This window comes from Neopsephotus bourkii, unplaced genomic scaffold (genome assembly GCF_033783945.1).
Source record: "Neopsephotus bourkii isolate Nb327-2 ecotype Australia unplaced genomic scaffold, CSIRO-AGI_Nbou_v1 NB_1767, whole genome shotgun sequence".
Lineage (NCBI taxonomy): Eukaryota > Metazoa > Chordata > Aves > Psittaciformes > Psittacidae > Neopsephotus > Neopsephotus bourkii.
Window position 1 is genome coordinate 4,902,788 of NW_026902241.1, and position 20,801 is coordinate 4,923,588.

At 37.3% G+C, this 20,801-nt stretch overlaps 1 protein-coding gene across 6 annotated transcripts in view; it reads right to left on the bottom strand.

The window, feature by feature from the left end:
- Nucleotides 1–2,458: 2,458 nt before the first annotated feature.
- Nucleotides 2,459–20,801, bottom strand: part of UTRN (utrophin) — a 369,401-nt gene continuing 351,058 nt past the window's right edge. For all 6 annotated transcript variants that reach the window (XM_061378712.1, XM_061378711.1, XM_061378710.1 and 3 more), the window contains 6 exons: nucleotides 17,711–17,869; nucleotides 17,073–17,313; nucleotides 10,086–10,194; nucleotides 8,480–8,566; nucleotides 5,769–5,791; nucleotides 2,459–4,176 (listed from right to left, as the gene is read on the bottom strand). In XM_061378712.1, coding sequence (XP_061234696.1) covers nucleotides 4,168–4,176; nucleotides 5,769–5,791; nucleotides 8,480–8,566; nucleotides 10,086–10,194; nucleotides 17,073–17,313; nucleotides 17,711–17,869 — 628 coding nt within the window. In that variant the 3' untranslated portion in view covers nucleotides 2,459–4,167. The remainder of the gene's footprint in view (nucleotides 4,177–5,768; nucleotides 5,792–8,479; nucleotides 8,567–10,085; nucleotides 10,195–17,072; nucleotides 17,314–17,710; nucleotides 17,870–20,801) is intronic.

Here is a 20,801-nt window from a genome sequence, read left to right on the forward strand (position 1 = left end):
GATGTAATAAGCAAACTCTCTCCAAAAGGCCATTTGTATTGTTAATGTTTAAAAGAGTATTTTGGTCATAACTTGGCCATTATGGTAATACAATATTAATTGGGCTGAATTCAGCTTTTTTTTCCCATTCTCATTTTTCAACTGTAGAAATAACAGAATAGAGAACTCCTGATCCAGGACACTCAGGTGATTGATAGGAATGTCCCTGTGCATGCTGACAGTTCTTGTCTGGGTCCAGTGTCTCTTGACCAAGTGGGGCCAGTTGTCTCATAATTTAACTATCTAGATGTCTAATTTATTGACATTTGAACAGCTGCAGAGCCTTGTCTTTGTCCAAAAAGAATGACCACCCAAGAAGAACTGTTTCATAGTGGAAATTCCTCTAAAGATGAAGCCCTGACAATAGAGAAACTTCTGCACTCTGATTTTAATTATATGCATCAATCTTGCATCTTCTCTGAGAAAATGAACTGATCTGATAGTAATGTTTCAGCTCAAGGGTGTTTTGTAATAAAAATGTAAATAAATATGCTATCAACCTCCCCATCCATTCTGGGCTGCATGGGAGGGTGTCTCTCCCAGTTAGATGGATAGGTGCGCATTTAGGACTAAAAGCTGCTTGGAGCAAGAACCTAATTCTTCTCCTGAAAAGTATCACGTTGGCTTTATTTTGCCTGATAACAGCATGAGGCTAGTCAGTGCTCAAAGCAAAAGGCCATGCAGAGAAGTGGGGGAGTGCATACCATTCCATTGCTTGTTCAGGACCAGAGACTGCAATACCCTCCTGCTGCCCTTCCCAGCCCCCCTTGAGAAAAGCCCCAGGGCAAGCTGGTGGGAATCCAGTGCATCTCTATTCTCCTTAATGGAAGCCAGGACCTTCATGGCACAGTACTAAAGTGTGATTTTAAGCTGAGCTCCTTCCTCACAGGTGACAGCATTACAGAGCTCTGGCACCTGTGACCTCTGAGATCAGGACACAAACGGTATATACTGCAGATTTGAGTACTTCAGTAAAGCGTTCACAAAGATCCATACCTTTCTTCTGCTGCCTTCAACTCAAACAACATATAATTAAAATGCTTACTTTTTTTAAATAACAGATTTTATTTTTTAATAAATTCTTTAATCTAGCTGTCTCCTCTTCGACACATTTGTCATTCTAAATACAAAATTGACTCAATAGACAGCTGCTTCTATAATAAAATCCCTTGGTAACTGCCGAATCACTTAAATGCCATGTAAAAAATCCAGTTTTTCCCTTGAACTTATTGAGCATCTTTTCATAAATTGAGGGAAAATGTCATTACTTTGACACTTATGTTTTGCAATTTGTTAGTTTGAAAATAGTAATATTTTAATGAATAAACTAATACGATGAGGAACCAGAATTTTAGGGTCGTGGAGACAGTAGTTCTAACACACTCTCATTAAACCAATTTGCATTAGTTTAGTTTAATGCAAATATCTAAAATCAGCACATGGTAGGGCTGTTAAGTTCAGATTTCCTGACTGAATACCTAATGTTGTGCTTCAGCTGAGCATACTGACTGACTGAATGTCATCAAAACTTGAAGACTAATTTACAGTTCTAACATTTGTCAGGGCTTCATGCATTATTGCTGTTACCTACTATGTATGTATAATGCTTTAAAAATACAAGCAGTCTGCTTCTCAGTGATCAAATTTTATATCTGCCATGCAACAGAGAAGCATTCCAGGTGAAATGATTAAAGAGGGAAAACTGGATAAAGTATGCACAGATTTGTGGGGAGAAAACACTGCTTAATCTCATTTATACAAACGCAAACCATGCTCCAAAAAAGCTAGCACATAGTAAACATAGAATCAAAGAATGGTTAGGGTTAGAAAGGACCTTAAGATCACCTAGTTCCAACCCCCTATTACAATACTGTTAAAAATTACTTTCTTGAGAAGGAAGTTTTCAGCATTTAGCAATGAGAAGTGCCATCCTTGAAGACCACAGACATTGAATGAACTCCATGCTGTTTCTCATGTTACTGCAATATATTCCTTTTATTTATTATTGTCTCAGAGGAAGAATGTTACAATGTAGTGTTTGAAGCAGCATTTACTTGGCAGCAGAGGACAAAGGATGCATACAAACACAGGCAGAAAAACAACTTTATACATAATCTCATATTCCGAACAAAAATAAAAGTGACCAAATTCACTATTGAGACCTTTTTTACTTATGTAGGGGGGTATTTTCAGGGATTCTTTGCCTAGAGAATGATGTAGCTTGAGAACAGCAAAGTACTTTGCAGAGAGCAGAATATAAAGCTATTTCCAATACTACTCATGAAGATAGGTCTGAGGTAGAAAGGTGGTCATGGTTTTCCTCTTCTGTAAAATGTGTGGGGTTTTTTTTCTCAAATAACTATGCTACTTTGTTTTTTTGTTTGTTTGTTTGTTTTGTTTTGTTTTAAATAGGTGAAGCATTTGTAGGAGCCAGCATCTTCTATTCCCACCTTGACAGTTTTGCTGCGCTCACTCAGAAGTAATACTTAGCATTTATATAGAGCTTTTCAGACACTAAGCAAGCCCTACAACACCTTTGAGAGGTAAGTACTATCATCCCCATTTTACAGATGGGAAAACAGAGGCAGAGTGGTTAAACAATTTGCCAAAGGGTTCAGAAAGAACTGGCACTGGACTCAATGCTGTGCCCAAATTAGTCCCTGAGCAGCAGCACTCCAAGAGCAAATACTGAGGGTGCATGACAGTCTAGCTGGCACCACTTCACAAAAGCACTACAAATTCCTGATGTGCTGTCTTAATATTCTGTAGCATTTTTCAGTAGCAGTAGAGAATTTACAACTCTTCCAATACCATCTTGAGATTTATTTTGTTTTCTTATGTAATAATTAAGAACACTGTTTTGTTTCTCTCCACTATACATGAAATACATTGCATGCAATTTTACCAATTAAAGGTGTGTTCTGAAATTAAAGCAAGTGTCCATGCAGCATCGTAAACTCTGTGAAGGCATTAAAATCTCTTAATAATAATTTTAAAACTAGAGATCAGCTGATCAGTGACATAATTTTCTCGTAATTATCCCTACTAAAAGCACATAAATAAATTATTTCAAAGATAAAGTTAGTTGCAAGAGTACAATGCCAAACAGTAATATTTAAGAGCATTGCAGTTGCTAAGAAAATGCACCATCACTAATAGTATTGGAAAGGGCTTTCTAATTGTCTCTTCATCTCCAAGAGGCTGACACAAGAAGGGGATCTTACAGAAATGAGCTTTACTTCACAGACTGTACATTCCAAAACTTGAAGCAAGTTTGGCACAGAAGGGAACAGCAAAGCTTTGTCTCTGAACAAAGTTGGGAAAGATTACGCTAACTTAGACCTTAGTACGAGCAACTTAAGCTATCATCTAAGTCCTCTTTTTAGCTATCTCCTGATTCAAAGAAAAGTAAGGCTTAAAAAAATAATCCTCCAAATGGAGTGTATTGGCTGGAAAAAACTAAAAGTTAAAAATACCATTTTGGTGGTGCATGAGGATGATGACTTGAAATGAGAGTCTACCTTGTTTAACGGAGTTAAAATACTGCAGCTTGTACCCAACAGCAATTTTTGTTAACTAGTAACAATAATGCAGATTATGGGAACTTCTTCCTGAAAACAACTGAAGGGTATTCTGAAATCTGTGTGGTCAGATGGTTAGCATATAAATAATCAGTACAGAGTAATAAATGTGTGAGAATACAACTAAGGGTATTTTTACAATGTAAAAGCAAAGATCTGAAAGGAATGTATAAATGTAACATTTTTCTCCAAACTCCTTATGCAGTTCTCTTTACGATTATCAAAAAGAACATATATAAAGCCCCTGCCCCTTTTCCCCTGGCTGTATATTTATACAAATCAGTGACAAATACTCCACTGCTCATTAATTTACAGTTGCATAGAAAGGGAAGAAGAAGAAAAAAAACTTCTGATACTATAAAAACAACATCCTTGTCTTTGGGTATTCAGTGTTTTACTATCTCAAGTAGAACACACAGTCAGAGCAAACGGCATGTTCCGGGGTCCCATGCAGTCTTCTGATGAAGTAGAACTTGCAATTGATGATTTGTAGAAAAGGGCTTTACTGCACATCAGGAAGCACTGGGTCAATGTCCAAATGAATACTTCACATTGCCTGTCATGATGAGAAATAATCATGTCAGTACTACATTAACATAAACAGAAAGCTGCAACTACTCTGTACTCAGTTCAGTTAAGGACACTGATGTCTTTTTGTAAACACCCCATATTTTAAATGTTAAGATGTACTGGCCCAGGACACAGCAAATCACTGAGGCATGTAGTTAAGGGAAACCTAATTTTACTGTACTGCAGTGTTTAAAATTCTTGTTGAGTGAGGCCCAGAGGATGTCAGTCTACAGAGCAGTAAATATGACTTACAGGCTCCCCATGCCCCGCACCAGTAGAATAAAAAGTTTAGGCAACTATCCTATCTGAAATGTAAGTGGTAAAAATGGAGAGTATATAGAGTCTGGATTTGGACTCAGCCCCTTCAAATGTGAAGCTTATTTCCAGTTTCCTGTTTCAGGATTCTGTTCCTGAATAGACAAATGTACCTTTTCTAATAATTCTGGAAGGGTAGATTTGCAGTAAGACCATTTGGGAATAATCTTGGATCAAAAAAAAAAAAAAAAAGCTTTTCAGGAAGGTTAGAATTATTCACTGATAGCACAGAAAGAGCTCTCTATGCCTGCTTAGAGAAAGGTTTTCTGAAAAATGACAGTTTAGTTCACTCATAACTTATCCAGATTGAAACACAAAGTCTGAGTTAACTGAGTGCAGGGTGTCATTCATCCCATTCTCCTTAGAAAATCCTGTTTGGGAGGACAATCCTACTATCCAAGATATTGCAATCCAAGAAAGTTTTTGAAAAGCAGTATTTTGGGATTTTTAGATATTAATTTTTTGACCTTGAAAATTGTGGACTAATGGACAAGGTGAAGGAATTTGGGAGACTAAATAGACTCTTTCCCCACCACTTACTTTTTTTGAAGTCTCAGACTGCAATTTGTGATAATCTTTAACAATGAAACTTCCTAAGAACTATGCAATGACACAAGATTGTTATTCCTTTTTTGTCATATGTGGGCTTCAGTATCAACCTAAACCTGTAGTGAGTGTTTTTCCTGTATCTGTTACTTACTTTCAACAGAAATTTAACAGATAATTCGTATCAGTAGGATTTTCAAGAACAAGTATCTAAATACTAGATTGTTTTCCACATTTTTGTGAAAGTAGCCAGATTTCTGCTTCGGATTTGCAAAGTGGTTTCCTACTGGGAGACTGCAACTTCATGTAATGCCTAGAGATGCTGTGTGACTCTTGATCCTCATGTATTGGTGCCCAAAACCGGAGCTATGGGCACCATGGCACAAGGACATGGATGTCTGCTAGAATCAGCTTTGAACTTGCAAGCTGATGCTGGCTTGCAAGTAACTGGTCTTGATAGAATCAAGCTGATTCCATCTGGTCAGCATCCCAGAACTGTATGCCATAGTACCTTGGTAATGCCTGAGCTAGCATGAATTTTCTGTTCATTGGGAAATTCCAGAATTTATCCTTCCTGTTACATTGGTCTAGCTTGCACAAAGACTTCTAGGGGAAAAAACAGGGAAAAAAAACCCAGCCACTTTGCTTTAATAGAACTTTTCCACTTGCTTTACTTTGCTTCCAATGACTGTGTAAGTACATAAAGATGTCTCATACCTGTGGTCTGCCAGTGAAACTTGCTGAAAATAGAAAAAAAAATATTTAGAAATTTACATTATTATGTATCTTGGCAGTTTAAAAACATCAGAAGACTATGTAATATAGAAGAACAAATAGACTTATACAAAAAATTAAATACTTAACTAGAAGTGTATTGTAATGGTCTATACATAACTTTTTTCACAAATTTACTTTTAACAGATCTGCAGCATTATGAATGTACAGATGACATGAATTGTTCCTTTTTCACTACTTGCAACCATATAGACCTATGAGTGGTATATTATCGTATCAGCTGTTCAGAAGGCTCTATATTCTGGAACACAGTCAGATGCACAGGCATGACTGCTGCACAGTGTTGCACAGCTGCCTAGTTCTGAGGACCAACCTCATAAATAAGAAATGAAGGAGGCATTATGTCCATAATCAAAGGATCTGGAGAATAAAACCCAGAACAAACCCAAAACCACAATTAAAAGCAGCGCTGGCCTTACCCCTTATGAAGCAACTATTCATATAGTATTTGGTAGTAAGCAGAAATACTGATTTTAAGGTAAATTATAACCTGAAACCCATAAAAACAAATATAGCAAATAAGAGGACTAGCTCTATTACACAGTCAAGATGTGATAAAAATAATCTATGTAAGATTTCAGATGCTTGTAACTCGTTAATGAAAGCTGCGCCAAGCTAGGGGAGACATGTAGTAATAAGGTTTGTGAAAAATAGCTTAATAAATATTAAATTAATAATGGACACCACATGTTGAACATGAAGGCTATTCTAAAGAAATTTAAGTTGGATATAATTAAAAAAGGGTAAGGGTATTATTTTTTAAGGTTAGGAATACAGTGATGCTCTTAAAACAGATTGCCTAGGGATTTCTTGGAGTCTGCGTCATTGAAGCTTTACATAAGAGGTTAGATGTTTGTCTGTCCAGAAAGACTGATCCCTCTCAAATGAGCAAAACTCATGCAGTTTAATGTACTCTGCTGGGAAGGCTAGACTAATAATTCTCATTCCAAACTTCTAAAACAGTACATGAATCTTACATGGTTAAAAAGATATAATCCTAGTAAATCTCCCAAATAAGATATGTTACAGAATGACTGAAGACCAAACTAAGTAGTACCTACTAATTGGGACACACTGCTTTGGTTTGACTTCTGCAGCAGTACGCCAATGACAAGGGAAAAATACCTGAAATTTGGAACTGTGACTTCTTTTAATCTTAAATGCTCAAATTCACGTCACAATATGAAAGGATGTGGAGCCACACTCACAGCCCCCTCCTGCGAGTATTATTTCGGGTACTGTTGAATGGATATTAGGTGGTTTGTTTTCTTTTTCTGCCTCTGTGTTTCCTGGTTGCAGAGAACAGCTATCATTATCAAACTTCCCCTGACTTAGGGCAATTTGCCCTAAATTGATTTGGGCCAAAAGACCAGGTAGCTGTAAGCTTCTTATATGTGCAAGACAGGAATTTGCAAAACAAGGAATTGATACTTGAGTTGCATTTCCTACTGATTTGTGCACACACACCCACCCTTGAGTTGTACTAAATAGCTCTAGTAGTTGCTGAGTTCAAGACGCGATGCTCCTTAGAATCAAATTCTTAACTTACAAAAAGATGGGCTCTGAACTGTTGGACTCACTGAGAAAAAGTACAGCTGAAACAAGCACTGTGTTGCTAGATCCTAATTTGCTTTCTCAGAATGCGCGAACTGCTTCTTCTGAGCTGCAGTTCTTCACAGCCCAGCAATGGATGTTAAAGAGATAAAAAGGGGTATTTTAGCAAGGGTTCACAGAGTTTATGAAATAAATAAAATAGTGCTCAGTCTCGATACTTCCAAAAGGACTGGACATAAACACCCTCCTCTCACCTGTATCTTTTAAAATTGACCATTCATTATTACACTACATTTGAAACTGCTGAAAGTTTAAGAATATATATCAAAGTTTTCACTACTGTTTTTCTAAGGCAAAAGAAAAAAAACCCCCACACATGAATAAGAAAGTTGGCACTTCACTTGCCCTGCCAAACCAAACAATCTGTATGAAATACTGCTGGAATCAGAGAGGTAAGGCCTCAACCTTGTACGTGCAGTGTCACTGGAAGGAATAGGAATAGTGGAAACGTACGTCAGCTGACATGCTAATTGGTTTTCCTTTTTATCTCTTGTTAATAGACACTAAATATCAACTTTCAATGCATTTAAGTATGGAAAGGTGTTATGTGCTGTGTCAACAGTAGTTTCCTCTGGCCACTTAGTTTAATAACTACTGCAGTAATTAGTTCAGACAGCCAGGACTGGGCTATGGTCCCTCCTGTTACTTAAGTTTTATTAGAGAAATCCTGAATCTACATTCATTTAGGTTCCACACACAGTTTGTATCAGCAGCCAGTGGAATTCACCGTCTTTTTTCCCTTTTGTGGGCACAGCTGAAAATTCCTATGGATCTTTTCTTATAGTGAATCACTTCTACCTAAAATGTTGAGAACATTCGTTTGTTTACCTTCACAAATAAACAGTCTCTATTGAGCAGCTTTAAAGAAGTGAATTATTTAGCTTGTGCATCCTGAGAAATAATCTCACCAGAGAGATTTTTTTCCTACTCGATATGACAAGAAGGACTTTTTTCTTCAAAAGACTGCCTCAAATTCAATGCGATACAACTCAATACAAGAGATACTTTGTTACACTTACAGCAGCAAGCTGGAAATGTGCTGTTGATTTGCTCCATAACATCTGTTAGATCTGTGTTGGTATCATGAGGTGGAACTAACAAGTCATCTGCAGCTACAACAACAAAAGACACCAATGATTTTAGTAAGGAGAAGAGAAGAAAGAGGAAAAGTTAGAAAAAGGGACAAAAACTTTCTGAAACACATTCTTGTCCAACTTTCCAGTTAAATGCTCCTTTATATTTCAAGGGAAACCACCATCTGAAGCCTTTGTAACTTAATGTGCAGGAACTGTCATTGATAATTGCCAGCCTTGGGAGAGGAGGTGAAAGTTATTTTATCGATTTGCAACAGAACTCATTTCTCTTTTATTACAGCTTAACTCAACTCTTGTACCCAAAATTTAACTAGAAGAAATTGCCAAGAAGAAGCAGTATAGAAGAATTAAAAGTTAAAATACATAAAAGGTTTACAAGACAAGGGCATTATATTCAGTAGCTGCTCAGTTAAAATTCTTTTCCATTTTTCAATGATTGTTGTGTAACTTTCAGGCTAATATATACCGTTATTTTTTGGGGGGGAGGGGGGAATAACCAAACTAAAACATTCCTCTTTTAGATGAAATTGCTAATGCAGTTTCACTAGTGTTAAAATCTTCCTCACCCTTTTTACTTTTTTGAATGCTGCTTAAAATTATTTAAGGGAATGGCTAGGGAATACAGCTGGCTCTGTTCCTGGCAGTGTCATCTGACAGCATCTCTCATAAATCTACCATAGCATTAAATCAGACTTGAAGAAGTTCCATGTTTTTCTGATAAATTAAAACCACATGTCAATGTTGAATGAAAATTTTCTGTAGGCAAGAGAATAATTTCCTGGATTTCACATTTTATTTTTTTTTTTAAATCTATAATACAAAGACTTGAAGCCAAAACAGGGATGAAATTGCACTTAAGGTCATTTGAGAAAAATTTCACACACACCCCCCCCCCCCCCTTTAAGCATTCAATGCTCTCTAGTTATTTTGCTAATTCCCAGTGGAATTCCTGAGTTCTGATATTGGAGAATTTAAAATAATCTTTCAGGAAAGAAATCCCCTCAAGTGCAGAGGCTGTATCCTTAAATACACCATAATTCCTTAAGATGTAAGTCTTTGAGGGGTAGGATCATCAAAATACCAGGATAAGCAGAGGATACATAGGAATTTTTAAAACAGCCATCAGGAAGCTTTAATTACATGATTTGGCTGTTCCTGTACCTGACAGATTCCTTGGGCACATGCATGCACTGTAGGACAAACAGCTGTTGGCTGTTTCAGTCCAAAGAAATCTGGTTCCTCCTTCAGCAGGGATGGATTTGCCCAGTAAATTCACTTGCTCAAACTGTATGGGATCAAGGAGTCCACTGACATAAATACACAATTCAGTTGTGTGGATTCTTGTGATACCTCAGCTGTTTGTTTGCAAGCGTGGGGAAGCAACAGCTCCAACTGTAGTTCACCTTGTTCACAGTATCACGATAAAGATCAGTTCCTTTTTACTTACAAATCTTTTCAGAAAGATGCCAGCAAACCTATTCAGGAGTCATTTACAGACCCACAAAGCACATAAGCTGATTAAAACACTTACCTGTCTGATGAAACTGTGAGCTTGTCTCTTGCTCTAGTGAGTAGCCAAGGGCAGAGTGCTGGGGCGAAGCACAGGGGGAAGCGCCGTTAACCCGGGAGTCAGTCTCAGGCTACATTAAAGACAGTAATACCCAAATTTAGATAAATTGTACCTAGAGGATTTAATTGCAGTCTTGTATGAGTCATCCCACTTCTTTCATTTTTTATGTGCTCTTTCTTGTTCTTCAAACTACTGAAAGTTGGCTGAGGTCTATACAACCCTTAGAGGGGGAAAAACCAAACTGACAACCTGTTAAAAGAAAATTTAGACTTAAGTGTAATTCTTATGAGACTCCACTTCACAGTCTTGCTAAAAGCAATGGCCTGTGGCAAGCACGCACCATAGAAATATGATGTTATGTACAACACAAATGGTCTGCTGAGGTACTCAGTCCAGCTACACAGAAAGAATATGCAATAGTATTATTTGGGTTGTGTGTGTGGATATATATGTACATATACACATACATGGAGGACATTCAGCTAAGGTCTCTAAGAAGCTTCACTAGGATGACTGATCATGCGTAGAAACAACTGTTCGATTGTGAGCAGTTCTGCAAAACTGCTTCACAATCAGGCTAAGTGAAGACAAAATATTCAAGAGAACTTTGTTAAATCTAAAAAGCGGTAGCTAGCTATCAACTCCTGCTGACACTGTTTCTCAATAGCATGGTGGATACCAAATTTGCAAGGAAACTGTGTAATACATAATCTCCAGGAATACTTTGAAAAGTGTGTTGTAGGCAAGCCTTTTTGGACTCTTAAATTCACCTGAAGAGTCAAACACCTAAGTTCGATATTACATTTAGTTGTAGCCAAGTATATGCTTGTGATTACATGTAAGTATACATATATGGACACAAAATAAGACAGACCATAACACTTCTTCACTAATAACAACTCATAAATATTCAAAGGGCTCTTATTCAGGCATTTATTTTCCTCTTTTCCTTTTTTCTTATGAAGAATCCTTTGAGGAACAAAGTTGTAACGCAGTATTTGAACTCCAGATGTGACTGTTCTGAACAAACAGAAACATGTGAAATAGTATTTACATCTGAGGTAGTTATAGAATCTCAGCTGAAATGCTTGCCCCTATCATTTTCTCTTTAAATTGCATATCATCAAATTACTTCCAAGCAGCTTAAAAAGCAGATTAGGTAAATTTGTCAAAAAGCAGATACAGAAATAATAATAATAAAAAAATCATGACTTTTAAGATCTTCATGAAGCTGAGACTGAATGAGTACCTAGAACAGCTACGAGAGTCAATGGAAAGAGGTAATATACAGAACGGCAGTTACAAGTTTCCTCCTTTGCAGCTCACAGCATTAAGTGCAACATTTGATTTTTTGAGACAAATTCCATTAAAAAAAAATAAACATCTTCAACAAACCTGAAGCTTGTTGAACAATGGAAGATGTTTTTTCTTCCATACACAGTGATGAGAAACAAAAGAAAATGTTCCCTTGAGCCCTCAGCAATTTATTTTTTTTTCTCCTCCAAATCTCATCTCTCTTGAGCATGACAATACCAACTTCCAGTTTTGACTAAAAGAATAAATCAAGGAATATTGTTCTGCACACAGAAGACAAATAAAAATGGAAATGTTTTCAATCCAGTCAAGGATTTTACCATCAAGACACTCCTATGAACAGTGAATGCCTATCAAGTAGTTAAGCAATTTGCTATTCAGTATCAGAATTCAACCCGGCTGCAGAGTCTAGGTAAAAGAAGTGTGGTGATTTTAAATAGGCCAAGCCTGGGGTAACTAACCCCAAGGAATTCTGTATTGCCAGAAACCTCTGTTCAAGAAGAGGTTAAAGTTATAATGGTAAAGAGATGAAGCAAACTCTCCAAGGGTTAAGAATTACTTCAGGACAGAACAACAAGGCTAACTCCAGCAGCAGAGTGGCTGCTTGCCCACCCCACAAACAGATGGGTAGAGAGAATATGAATAATCCAAAATGCAAACTTGCACCTGGACTGGATCTCTGTCCCTCTTCAAGCAGTAAATGTGGACAAATGGTGCACAGGTGACTGAGGAAGAAAGATCAGTGCTGGACTTGATACAAAACTGTAGCACAGCAACACATAGGCTAGATCCAGTGTAGTGAAGCAGTATAAAGTCGAGATTAATCAGGATAGAAAGGAGATGCCTACAAACTTAAATGATGAGTTAGTAGTGAAGGTTATTTAGTACCACTGAGGATTACTACTGCAAATGACGAGCCTTGCAGAGCATGAGGACTCTTAACAGTGGATAAACTGAGAGCAAACAAAACATACTTGGAATATTTTATATTGATGTACCATATATTGTTGCAGCAGGCAGAATGAAATATTCCAGTCCAATTAAAAAAACCCAGACACCACAAACGAACAAAAAAACTCCCCCACTCAAACCCAAACCCCATATCACCTTCTAATCAGAGGACAATGTCTGATGACTTAATTTTAATTTAAATATACTAATATTACATGACATAGTTCCAGTGACTGCAGTAACAGGAAAAGTGAAAACAAACCAAAACCCACTTCTTCCAAAAACCAGGAAAATACAGTTAAGCAGATGAAGAGAGTGGTTTGGAGCAGAAAGGGAAGGGTTCTGCTAGGGCAGAAATGCCTCAATATAATAACCAGATACTGAAAAACATTAAATGCAAAACAGTTGAGGATATAGCTGCATGTATTTTACATGATTTAACAGTTTTACTAGGAGAGAACCCAAGGGAAAAAAATGTAGCAAATCATGTTCTACTTGACCCTAGTTGAATAACCCTTCAAAATCTGATCACTTTCATTATCAAGTCCCTACAGGCATCATGAAGTTCACTTATTCTTATTTAGAACAACCCATCAGACAACCCATGAGCCAGAAATAATAAGAAAATTACCCTAGATTTTACTATAGGCCTGAGGCTGCTTCTTGAATAAATAAAAGCAGGGATACTGCACATGCTTCTATAGGGATGAGGGAGAAGTCCAGTTTCTGTGAGTTTCTGAACTCTTATGCAAAACAAAAATATGAAGGGATAGATATGTTCTTCTGAAATTGAAGTATTTTTTTTGTATTACAGCAGTTTTTTAAAGCTTTTCAAAGGAGATATTTATTTTAACGAGTTTAGACCTGCAATGCTTTATTTCACCGTGCCTCCTACTGGTGTCTTTCTCAAAGAAAAGCCTCAAGTGTTTTCTGGCTTAATGAATAGATAAGACATACCCACTCTTCCCTTGACTTCTGTTGCTTTTGGTAAAAATCAAATCAAACCAAAAAGGGGTGTGCTTCTTCCCCTGCCCCTTCCCCAGATCACAGAAAACCTCAAAATTGCCATAATTCCCTTACTATATCCGTTACAGAAGTTTCGTGTTCCATACTTATCCTCTCAGCTACAAAACAAAGTCTCCTCTATTCTTTTAAAGCTGCTCCTCTGTTTTCAGTTGGAGAGGGAGCTGCAGTCCCTATTTACTCTGTCTTTGAGTTTGATCATGTAGCCACTGACAGATGATTTTAGCTCCCATTAACTTCATTATCAAATCCAATATGAAATCTCTATTCAATAGCTGAGACCAGCAGAGAAAAATCCAAAGACTTTAAATGCTCTTCATAATAGGTCTTACTTCTACTTTGTACATGCAGTATCTAAAAGGGTGGAAGAATAAAAATTGAAACTGGATTCTTTTTTTTTTTCTTCTGTATCATTAACATGTTGGCATCAAAGCTATCACATGCCAGTTCTTTTTCACCTTCCTCTTTGGCGCTATAATCAATCAGGTAGACAAAAATGACAACGCTGTGTGACAGCAACCAGTCCTTTGGGCTTGCTGAAATAAAAATAGTCTGGTAACCTCAGAATGGTGACCTGAAGTAGGGAAGTGTGCAGTGAGGATGCATGCATATTTCTGCTAAAGGTGCTCTCTAAAGAATGTCATAGAATGCTCTCATCTAGACTAAACAGTGACTGCAGAAAAGTTTCTGAGTTTCATTAACTCTCTACCCAAATATCTGAGTGCAGATAGACTCACTCCACATCTTTTAGAGAAAAAAGTCTTAGTATTTTAGATTCAGTGGCAAGTTATTAACCCAAAAAACAGTTGGGAGGCTAAGTGGAGAAATGGAGAGATTTACTGTTAACAGGAAACAGAGATGCCAGGAAATGCCAGTCACAGCAAAGAAACAGCTGTAAGACAGTTGTGTCCTTAAATACTAGTAATTATTAACACAGGAATTACAGAGTTGTTATAGGTTTTGACATTGGGACTTACAGGAACCTTAAATGTAAATTATCCATTTCATTAATGAGAAAAGGTATTCCTTATATGGACAAAAAAAAATAAATAATTGTGACAGCAAATAAATAAGCAAATATATTTAGATCCTCAGCTGGCATCTGATAAGGTCCTTCCCCAAGCAGTGAAAGAATTAAAGACTTCCATAGGCAGTAATGGTCTAGGTGACAGAAAACCAAACTGCTGAAAAATGATCATTTTTTTGAGAAAGTTCAGGGGGCAGTAATGGGAGTCAGTGCCACTTCAAAATTGTATTAATAAAGGAGTTGCAAAGAACCTATACTAAAAATTTTGAATTATTTACGAATTCTGAATCCTGTTGAGGGGAACACCTAAATAAAGCATATAAAAAAGGTACACTGAAAACTCACAGATATATTATAAAACAGACCTTTTCATCTACTTGACTTTGTACCAGCCACTTCATTAAAAGACAGAAAAACAGGAACAGGCACTTGGAACAATCAGAAGCATGGCATGACTCCCACAGGGGCAGGAGATTTTGGACAGGAAGCAAATAAACAACAGCATACAATAAATGAGGTATAAATGATCAGAAATACTGAAAATAGTCAATTCTGATTTACCTTTCCCTATCAGAAACCAAAAGCTGCAGAATGTCCAGAAAAATCCAAAGGCAAAACTGATAAGAAACTACTGCCGTTCTGCCTGCTCACTTCAACACGCTACCCTAAAAGTCCCAAGAGTGTTACAAGGATACTGAAAAGATTACAAAATTATAAGACTAACCACAGCTACATTAAAAAAAAAAAAAGTTTTAAAGTGTGAACATGTTCGTGCTAAGCTGAAAGCAACTGGGGGTATGGCAGAACTTCTGTTTTTCTATTCTATAGCTGTTTCTTATCAGATTTTAACCCCTTCTCTTAAATACTTAGTATTGGTCATAGTTCTCAAGATACTTCATGAATTATTGTTAACAGTTACATCAGTTTTTATCTTACCTGTGAAATATTTAAGCTACTCAAATGCCGATTAAAGATGCTGTAACAACAGTAACAATAACAAAAAAAAAATATCTGCTAGAGGAGTAGAGAAGCCACTGGAACAAACTCATCTTAATGCAATTAAGCCAAAACTGCCTAGGAAAGTGACAGTCAATCAATGAAACAAAGAAACAAACAAAAATCTTTATCACTGTAATGACAGTAGGATCTACACAGCAAGAGCTTACGCCATTTTGATACCTGGTTTACGTAGTCTGCTTCTTGGCTTAGTTAAATCCTCTACAACATACAGCCACCTGCTTGACTCATGAAATGCAGAAATCATTTGGCTTACTGTACTCTGACCCAAATGTAATGATTAGTTAGGACAAAACATTCATATGAATTTCTCTTCATCATTTGAAATTCCACACATGATCTACAAACTAACATCTCTAGCAACACCTTGTAGATGCTGCTGCTGTTATTTTTATAATCTAGATGTACCTATTCTGGCTTCAAAACCAACCAACATTTCTGCCCCCAACAAAAATCCCTAAAAACTCTAGTTACTGACATTTGCTAAAAGGTTCTTGTCTTCTGCAGATCTTGTGTGCAGATCATTTTGCTGTAGCTTATTGCTCTTAATATGCTACTGAAGAGGAACTGGATTTTTAATGTAAACAAACTGCTCTTTTGCATTTTGGATGTATTTTTGGCCATCTGTCTTTGGCATGCTAAGAAAGGTTTCAGTGACTAATCATGACAACAGATAAATTATTTAAGGAAATATGGAAACTGAACTCATATACAGGGTGCAACTGGCACCACTACTTGGAATAGGGTATATGTATACTTTTTTCCCTTGCTTTTTAATTCATTAAAATCTACTGCAGCATACCCAAGATACAATTGTGTTCTCATAGGGATGTTAATAACAGTAGTAACAATAAAATCACACTGAAGGATGAAAAGGTACCATAGCAATGGTTACAGGGAAAGTCAAGACAATTCCAGAAAGGAGTGCTCTGGGAAGATTAGCTTTTAAAAACCTTTCCATTGCCTGGCCTAGACAAAGCCCTTCCAGTGGTTATATTTTCCCTTTCTAAAGCAGAGTATTGTTTAGGATAATTGCTATAGTAAGAACAATCATCCACTGGAAAAACCTCCTCACGGACCTGTTAGATGCACCATCTCTGGAGACATTCAAGGCCAGGCTGGATGTGGTTCTGAGCAGCTTGATCTAGTTGAAGATGTCGCTGCTCATTGCAGGGAGTGGTGGACTAGATGACCTCTGAAGGTGCCTTCAAACACAAACTATTCAATGATTCTATGACATAGTAGAGTCCTGCTCACTGGAGCTTTTCCAGATGCAAGTGGATAGAGTGCTAGGTAATCTCACTTAGGCTCCCTTTCCCAGAAAAGGCTGGATCAGATGATCTTTAGAGGTTCCTTCCAGCCTGGGCTGGTCTGTGATTCTGAGTTATGCTCAATGTTTCATAAGTTACCGCAATCACTCCAGCACTTGTAATCATCTTGTGTTATTTGACTTTCACCATGGCTTATACTAGAGAATATCTCTTCATGCATGACTGACTGCAAGAGACCAAGCTAGTGTAGTGAAAATATCTGCAGTAAAATTCCAGTGTTTGGTTTCCACCAAGAAATCCATAGTGCAGAAACAGCAAAGGGGAAAAACATCAGTGTCCATCTACCTGCTCAAGTAGCTGCCGTAGCCGGTGAAGCTGAGACTCCAACTGTTTATTGTGATCTTCCAGTATTTGCATCCTTGCTTCCAGGCGACCTTTATGTTGCCTTAGGAGTTTGGCTTCAGCAATGAGCTCAGCATCTTCAGCATGATGAGGTGACACAATGGAGTCGGGAGGTGAAGCAAGAGGGTTTATTCCTCTACGAAGATGTTGTTCCTTTAGTTGCTCATATTCTATCTGTAGACTCCTGATATATTGAAAAGAGGAGAATTCTCACTTGAGCAAATTAAAATAAAAATAACTTCCTAAAACTTCCTTAGATCGAATGATATTATCATCACCTCCATCTAAGAACACAAGTAGCTTACACAAAAACAATGTCTTGACTTGTAGTTTAGGGGGTAAAACTGCCAAATTATAAACCAAGGAAATAGGGACGAAAATAAGGTATTTTATTACAGACCCACCCTCTTCTATGTAACAGTTAGGCTCTGCACAACATATGCCTTGATTGATTTTATATGTTTGGCTAAAATCATGACTCCTAGGTCCATCTCTTCTCATCTCCAACAAATATACACAGTACATGCATGGCTCAGACAACAAGGTGAAAATTCAGACATCAGGTAGGATGATTATGAGACCTTTGCTCTTCCTCAAGGTCAGCAATGATGCGCTCCAGCTCTCCTCGCTCTTCCTTTTCCACTGACTTGAGTATCTGAGCAGGACTCTGTGGCTGACTCACAGGCGACTCTCCTCCCAGCGTCTGACAATACTGCTGGATAAGGGCATGCTCATCCTCTCTAGAGCAACAAAACAACACAGATAAAGGCAGAGCAGTAAAACAATTTGTTATGGGAGCAAACGTCTTTGTCAAGCTGAGGGGTTCTGTTTGTTTGTTTGTAAAAAAGGACAAAGAGAGCAGGAAATAAGCCTAAAAAATATACTGGTGAAAAACCCAACTAACATCTAAGACAATACAAAGGAAAAAGATTGATCTGCAGCAGTGTAAAAGACCAGTTTATTTTAATGTATGCATAAAGAACAAATGGCTTGAAAAGAAATAGTGAAAGCAAGAATCAGAGATAGTATAAATCAAAGATGACTGATTTGAAATGCCTTAAAAATAGATAAACCCAAAGAAGCTATCTGGTAGGGTTTTTTTTGTTTGTTTGTTGTTTGTTTGGAGTTTTTTACCACAAATAGGTGACATTTTTAAGTCTTTAGGAGATTATTTTGATGCATTCAATTTACCTCATAAAATTAGAGATAAAAATTTCCCCACGGAATCCTCCAAGAAGTCATAAAAGAACGACTCGCCCAGTATCTAGCTAACACTGTGCACTGCACAAAAGTACTGACAATGCTGCAAAAATAATGCTATAGGTTTTGAATGAGCATTTCATTTCCAGGGGGTTTTCCCCATTTTGATATACACATGTGATACCCTGAAACTCTTCAAGGGTAGTTCATCCTCCTCCTTAATGATGCAGGGATAGAAATAAACTATAACATTGTCCTCCTCCTGACTCACATAGAAATTACCTTCTGGTAAGGAGATACAGAAGTCCTGACACTTTCAATTATGCTATAATGCCCAAATGAGTTTGCTTTTGTACAGGTGTGCCTTTCTTTCCCAGTTGCCGGATTCTGTCCTTAAGAAAAGTCAGATGGATATGAAGTGAAGGATACCATGTACTAAAAAGAGTTCACTTGCTCAAGAAGGATAAATCAAGAGCAGAAAAAAATATATACTATTGTCCTGGTTTCAGCTGTAACAGTTATTTTTTCTCCTTCCTATTAGCTGGTGCAGTGCTATGTTTTGGCTGTAGTCCGAGAACAATGTTGATAACACTCCGACATTTTAGTTGTTACTAAGCACTGCTTACCCTGATCAAGGACTTTTCAGTCTCATGCTCTGCCAGTGAGGGAGGGGTGGCACGTGAAGCCGGGAGGGAGCAGAAACAGGACACCTGACCCAAACTAGCCAAAGGGGTATTCCATACCACAGCACATCATGCCCAGTATATAAACTGGGGGCAGTTACTTGAAAGGGACCGATCGCTGCTCGGGTCAGGCTGGTTATCAGTCAGCAGGTCATGAGCAATTGTATTGTGCATCACTTGTGTTTATTTTTTTTTTCTTTCCCCTATTAGTTTTATATTCTTCCCCCTTGTCATTTCCCTTATTATTATCATTAATATCAGTAGCTTTGTATTATACTTCAGTTATTGGACTGTTCTTATCCCAACCTGTGGGGTTTACATTCTTTTGATTCTCTTCCCCATCCCCCCTGGAATGGGGAAAGGGGAGGGTGAGCAAATGGCTGCATAGTGCTGAATTACCGGCTGGGTCTAAACAATGTCAACTATTCGTGTTTTTAAGAGATAAACTGCTGCAGCAGTAGGAATGCTAAAAGAGAACACGCCTTAAATCTCTTCTTTGCTTGACTACAAAACAGAGACTGCATGACTTATGAAGTCATCGTATGGTAGAACAACACTAAACTATTTCTTCCCAAGGATAACTTTTCACTATCTACCCAAAGCTACGATGTGGTCTTCCATTTTCAGTCTCGTCATCGAGATTTTAAAATCTAAGCTATTACAATCAAACAAATGTGCATTAAGTAACATTATAACTAGAAAACCAAAATCAAACAAACAAAAGAAAAATTATGGCCTGTGAAAGTTCTATACACTTTCAGAGTTCATGGCATTCTATTGCACATTAGTTAATTTATGATATAAAGGTTAAAAAGAGTTATGAACAGCCCTGACTGCATATCACTTTCCTTCGTCCTGTCTTCTGTAATTAACTACTAGGTTGCAAAATGTTTACATGTAAAATTGAAAAAGGAAGCTAATTAGTGAATTATTCTGCTTTTAACAATAAGTCTAAAGTTTAAAGGAAATAATGCACACTTATTTCTTATCTGTCTTGGCTGTAGTCAGTACCACACTCATAAGGAGAAATGACAATATGGATCTTCCTATTCAAATGAACAAGGGTAATTAATTTTTCATTAAGTATAGCTACATAATTAAAATGTGATTGAGGTTGTATGTGCATTTAAGTCCCTCAAAAATACAGGGAATATCTGATAGTGTTAGCTGAAACAGAAACAGAACAGTGCTCCATTTTTTACCTAACCTACAGAAAAAAGCTTCTAATTGCTTGCTCTTCTCCACTTCTTGAGTGATATCATCACTCTCTTTGTTATTTTGCATTAGTCCAGTTAAAACTAAAACAAAGGCTAATGCAGTTAATGGAGTTTGGATCAGGTCCTAATGTGATCATGAAAGCCTCATGGTACTTCTCCACCCGTTAACCATCTTGATAAAAAGAAAAACCCACCCCTTACTAATGTTTTGCCAACGTGATGTAACTAACCCCTTTTTGAGGCTTCAAACTCTATGGTGCACAGTAGGGCTAATAACGAGAAGTGCACAGAAATAGGTGTTAAAGCAGACTGCAAAGAGAATACAGCTTTATCATCCTCGGTTCAAACCACTGTTTTAATAATTATGTGGTACAGTGTAACTACACATACAGCCTTCTTTTGTGCAAAGCTGTTGATGCTGTCAAAAAGGTTCATGGGATCAAGTGGTTTAAGTTACAGACTGAATATTGACCAGCCTTTTTTTAGACATCACACCTAGAAGCTGAAAGCAGATTTTTTTTCACATGCTGAAAGAAAAGCCTGAAAACTTAAGTCGTCTGAAAAAAAAAGTG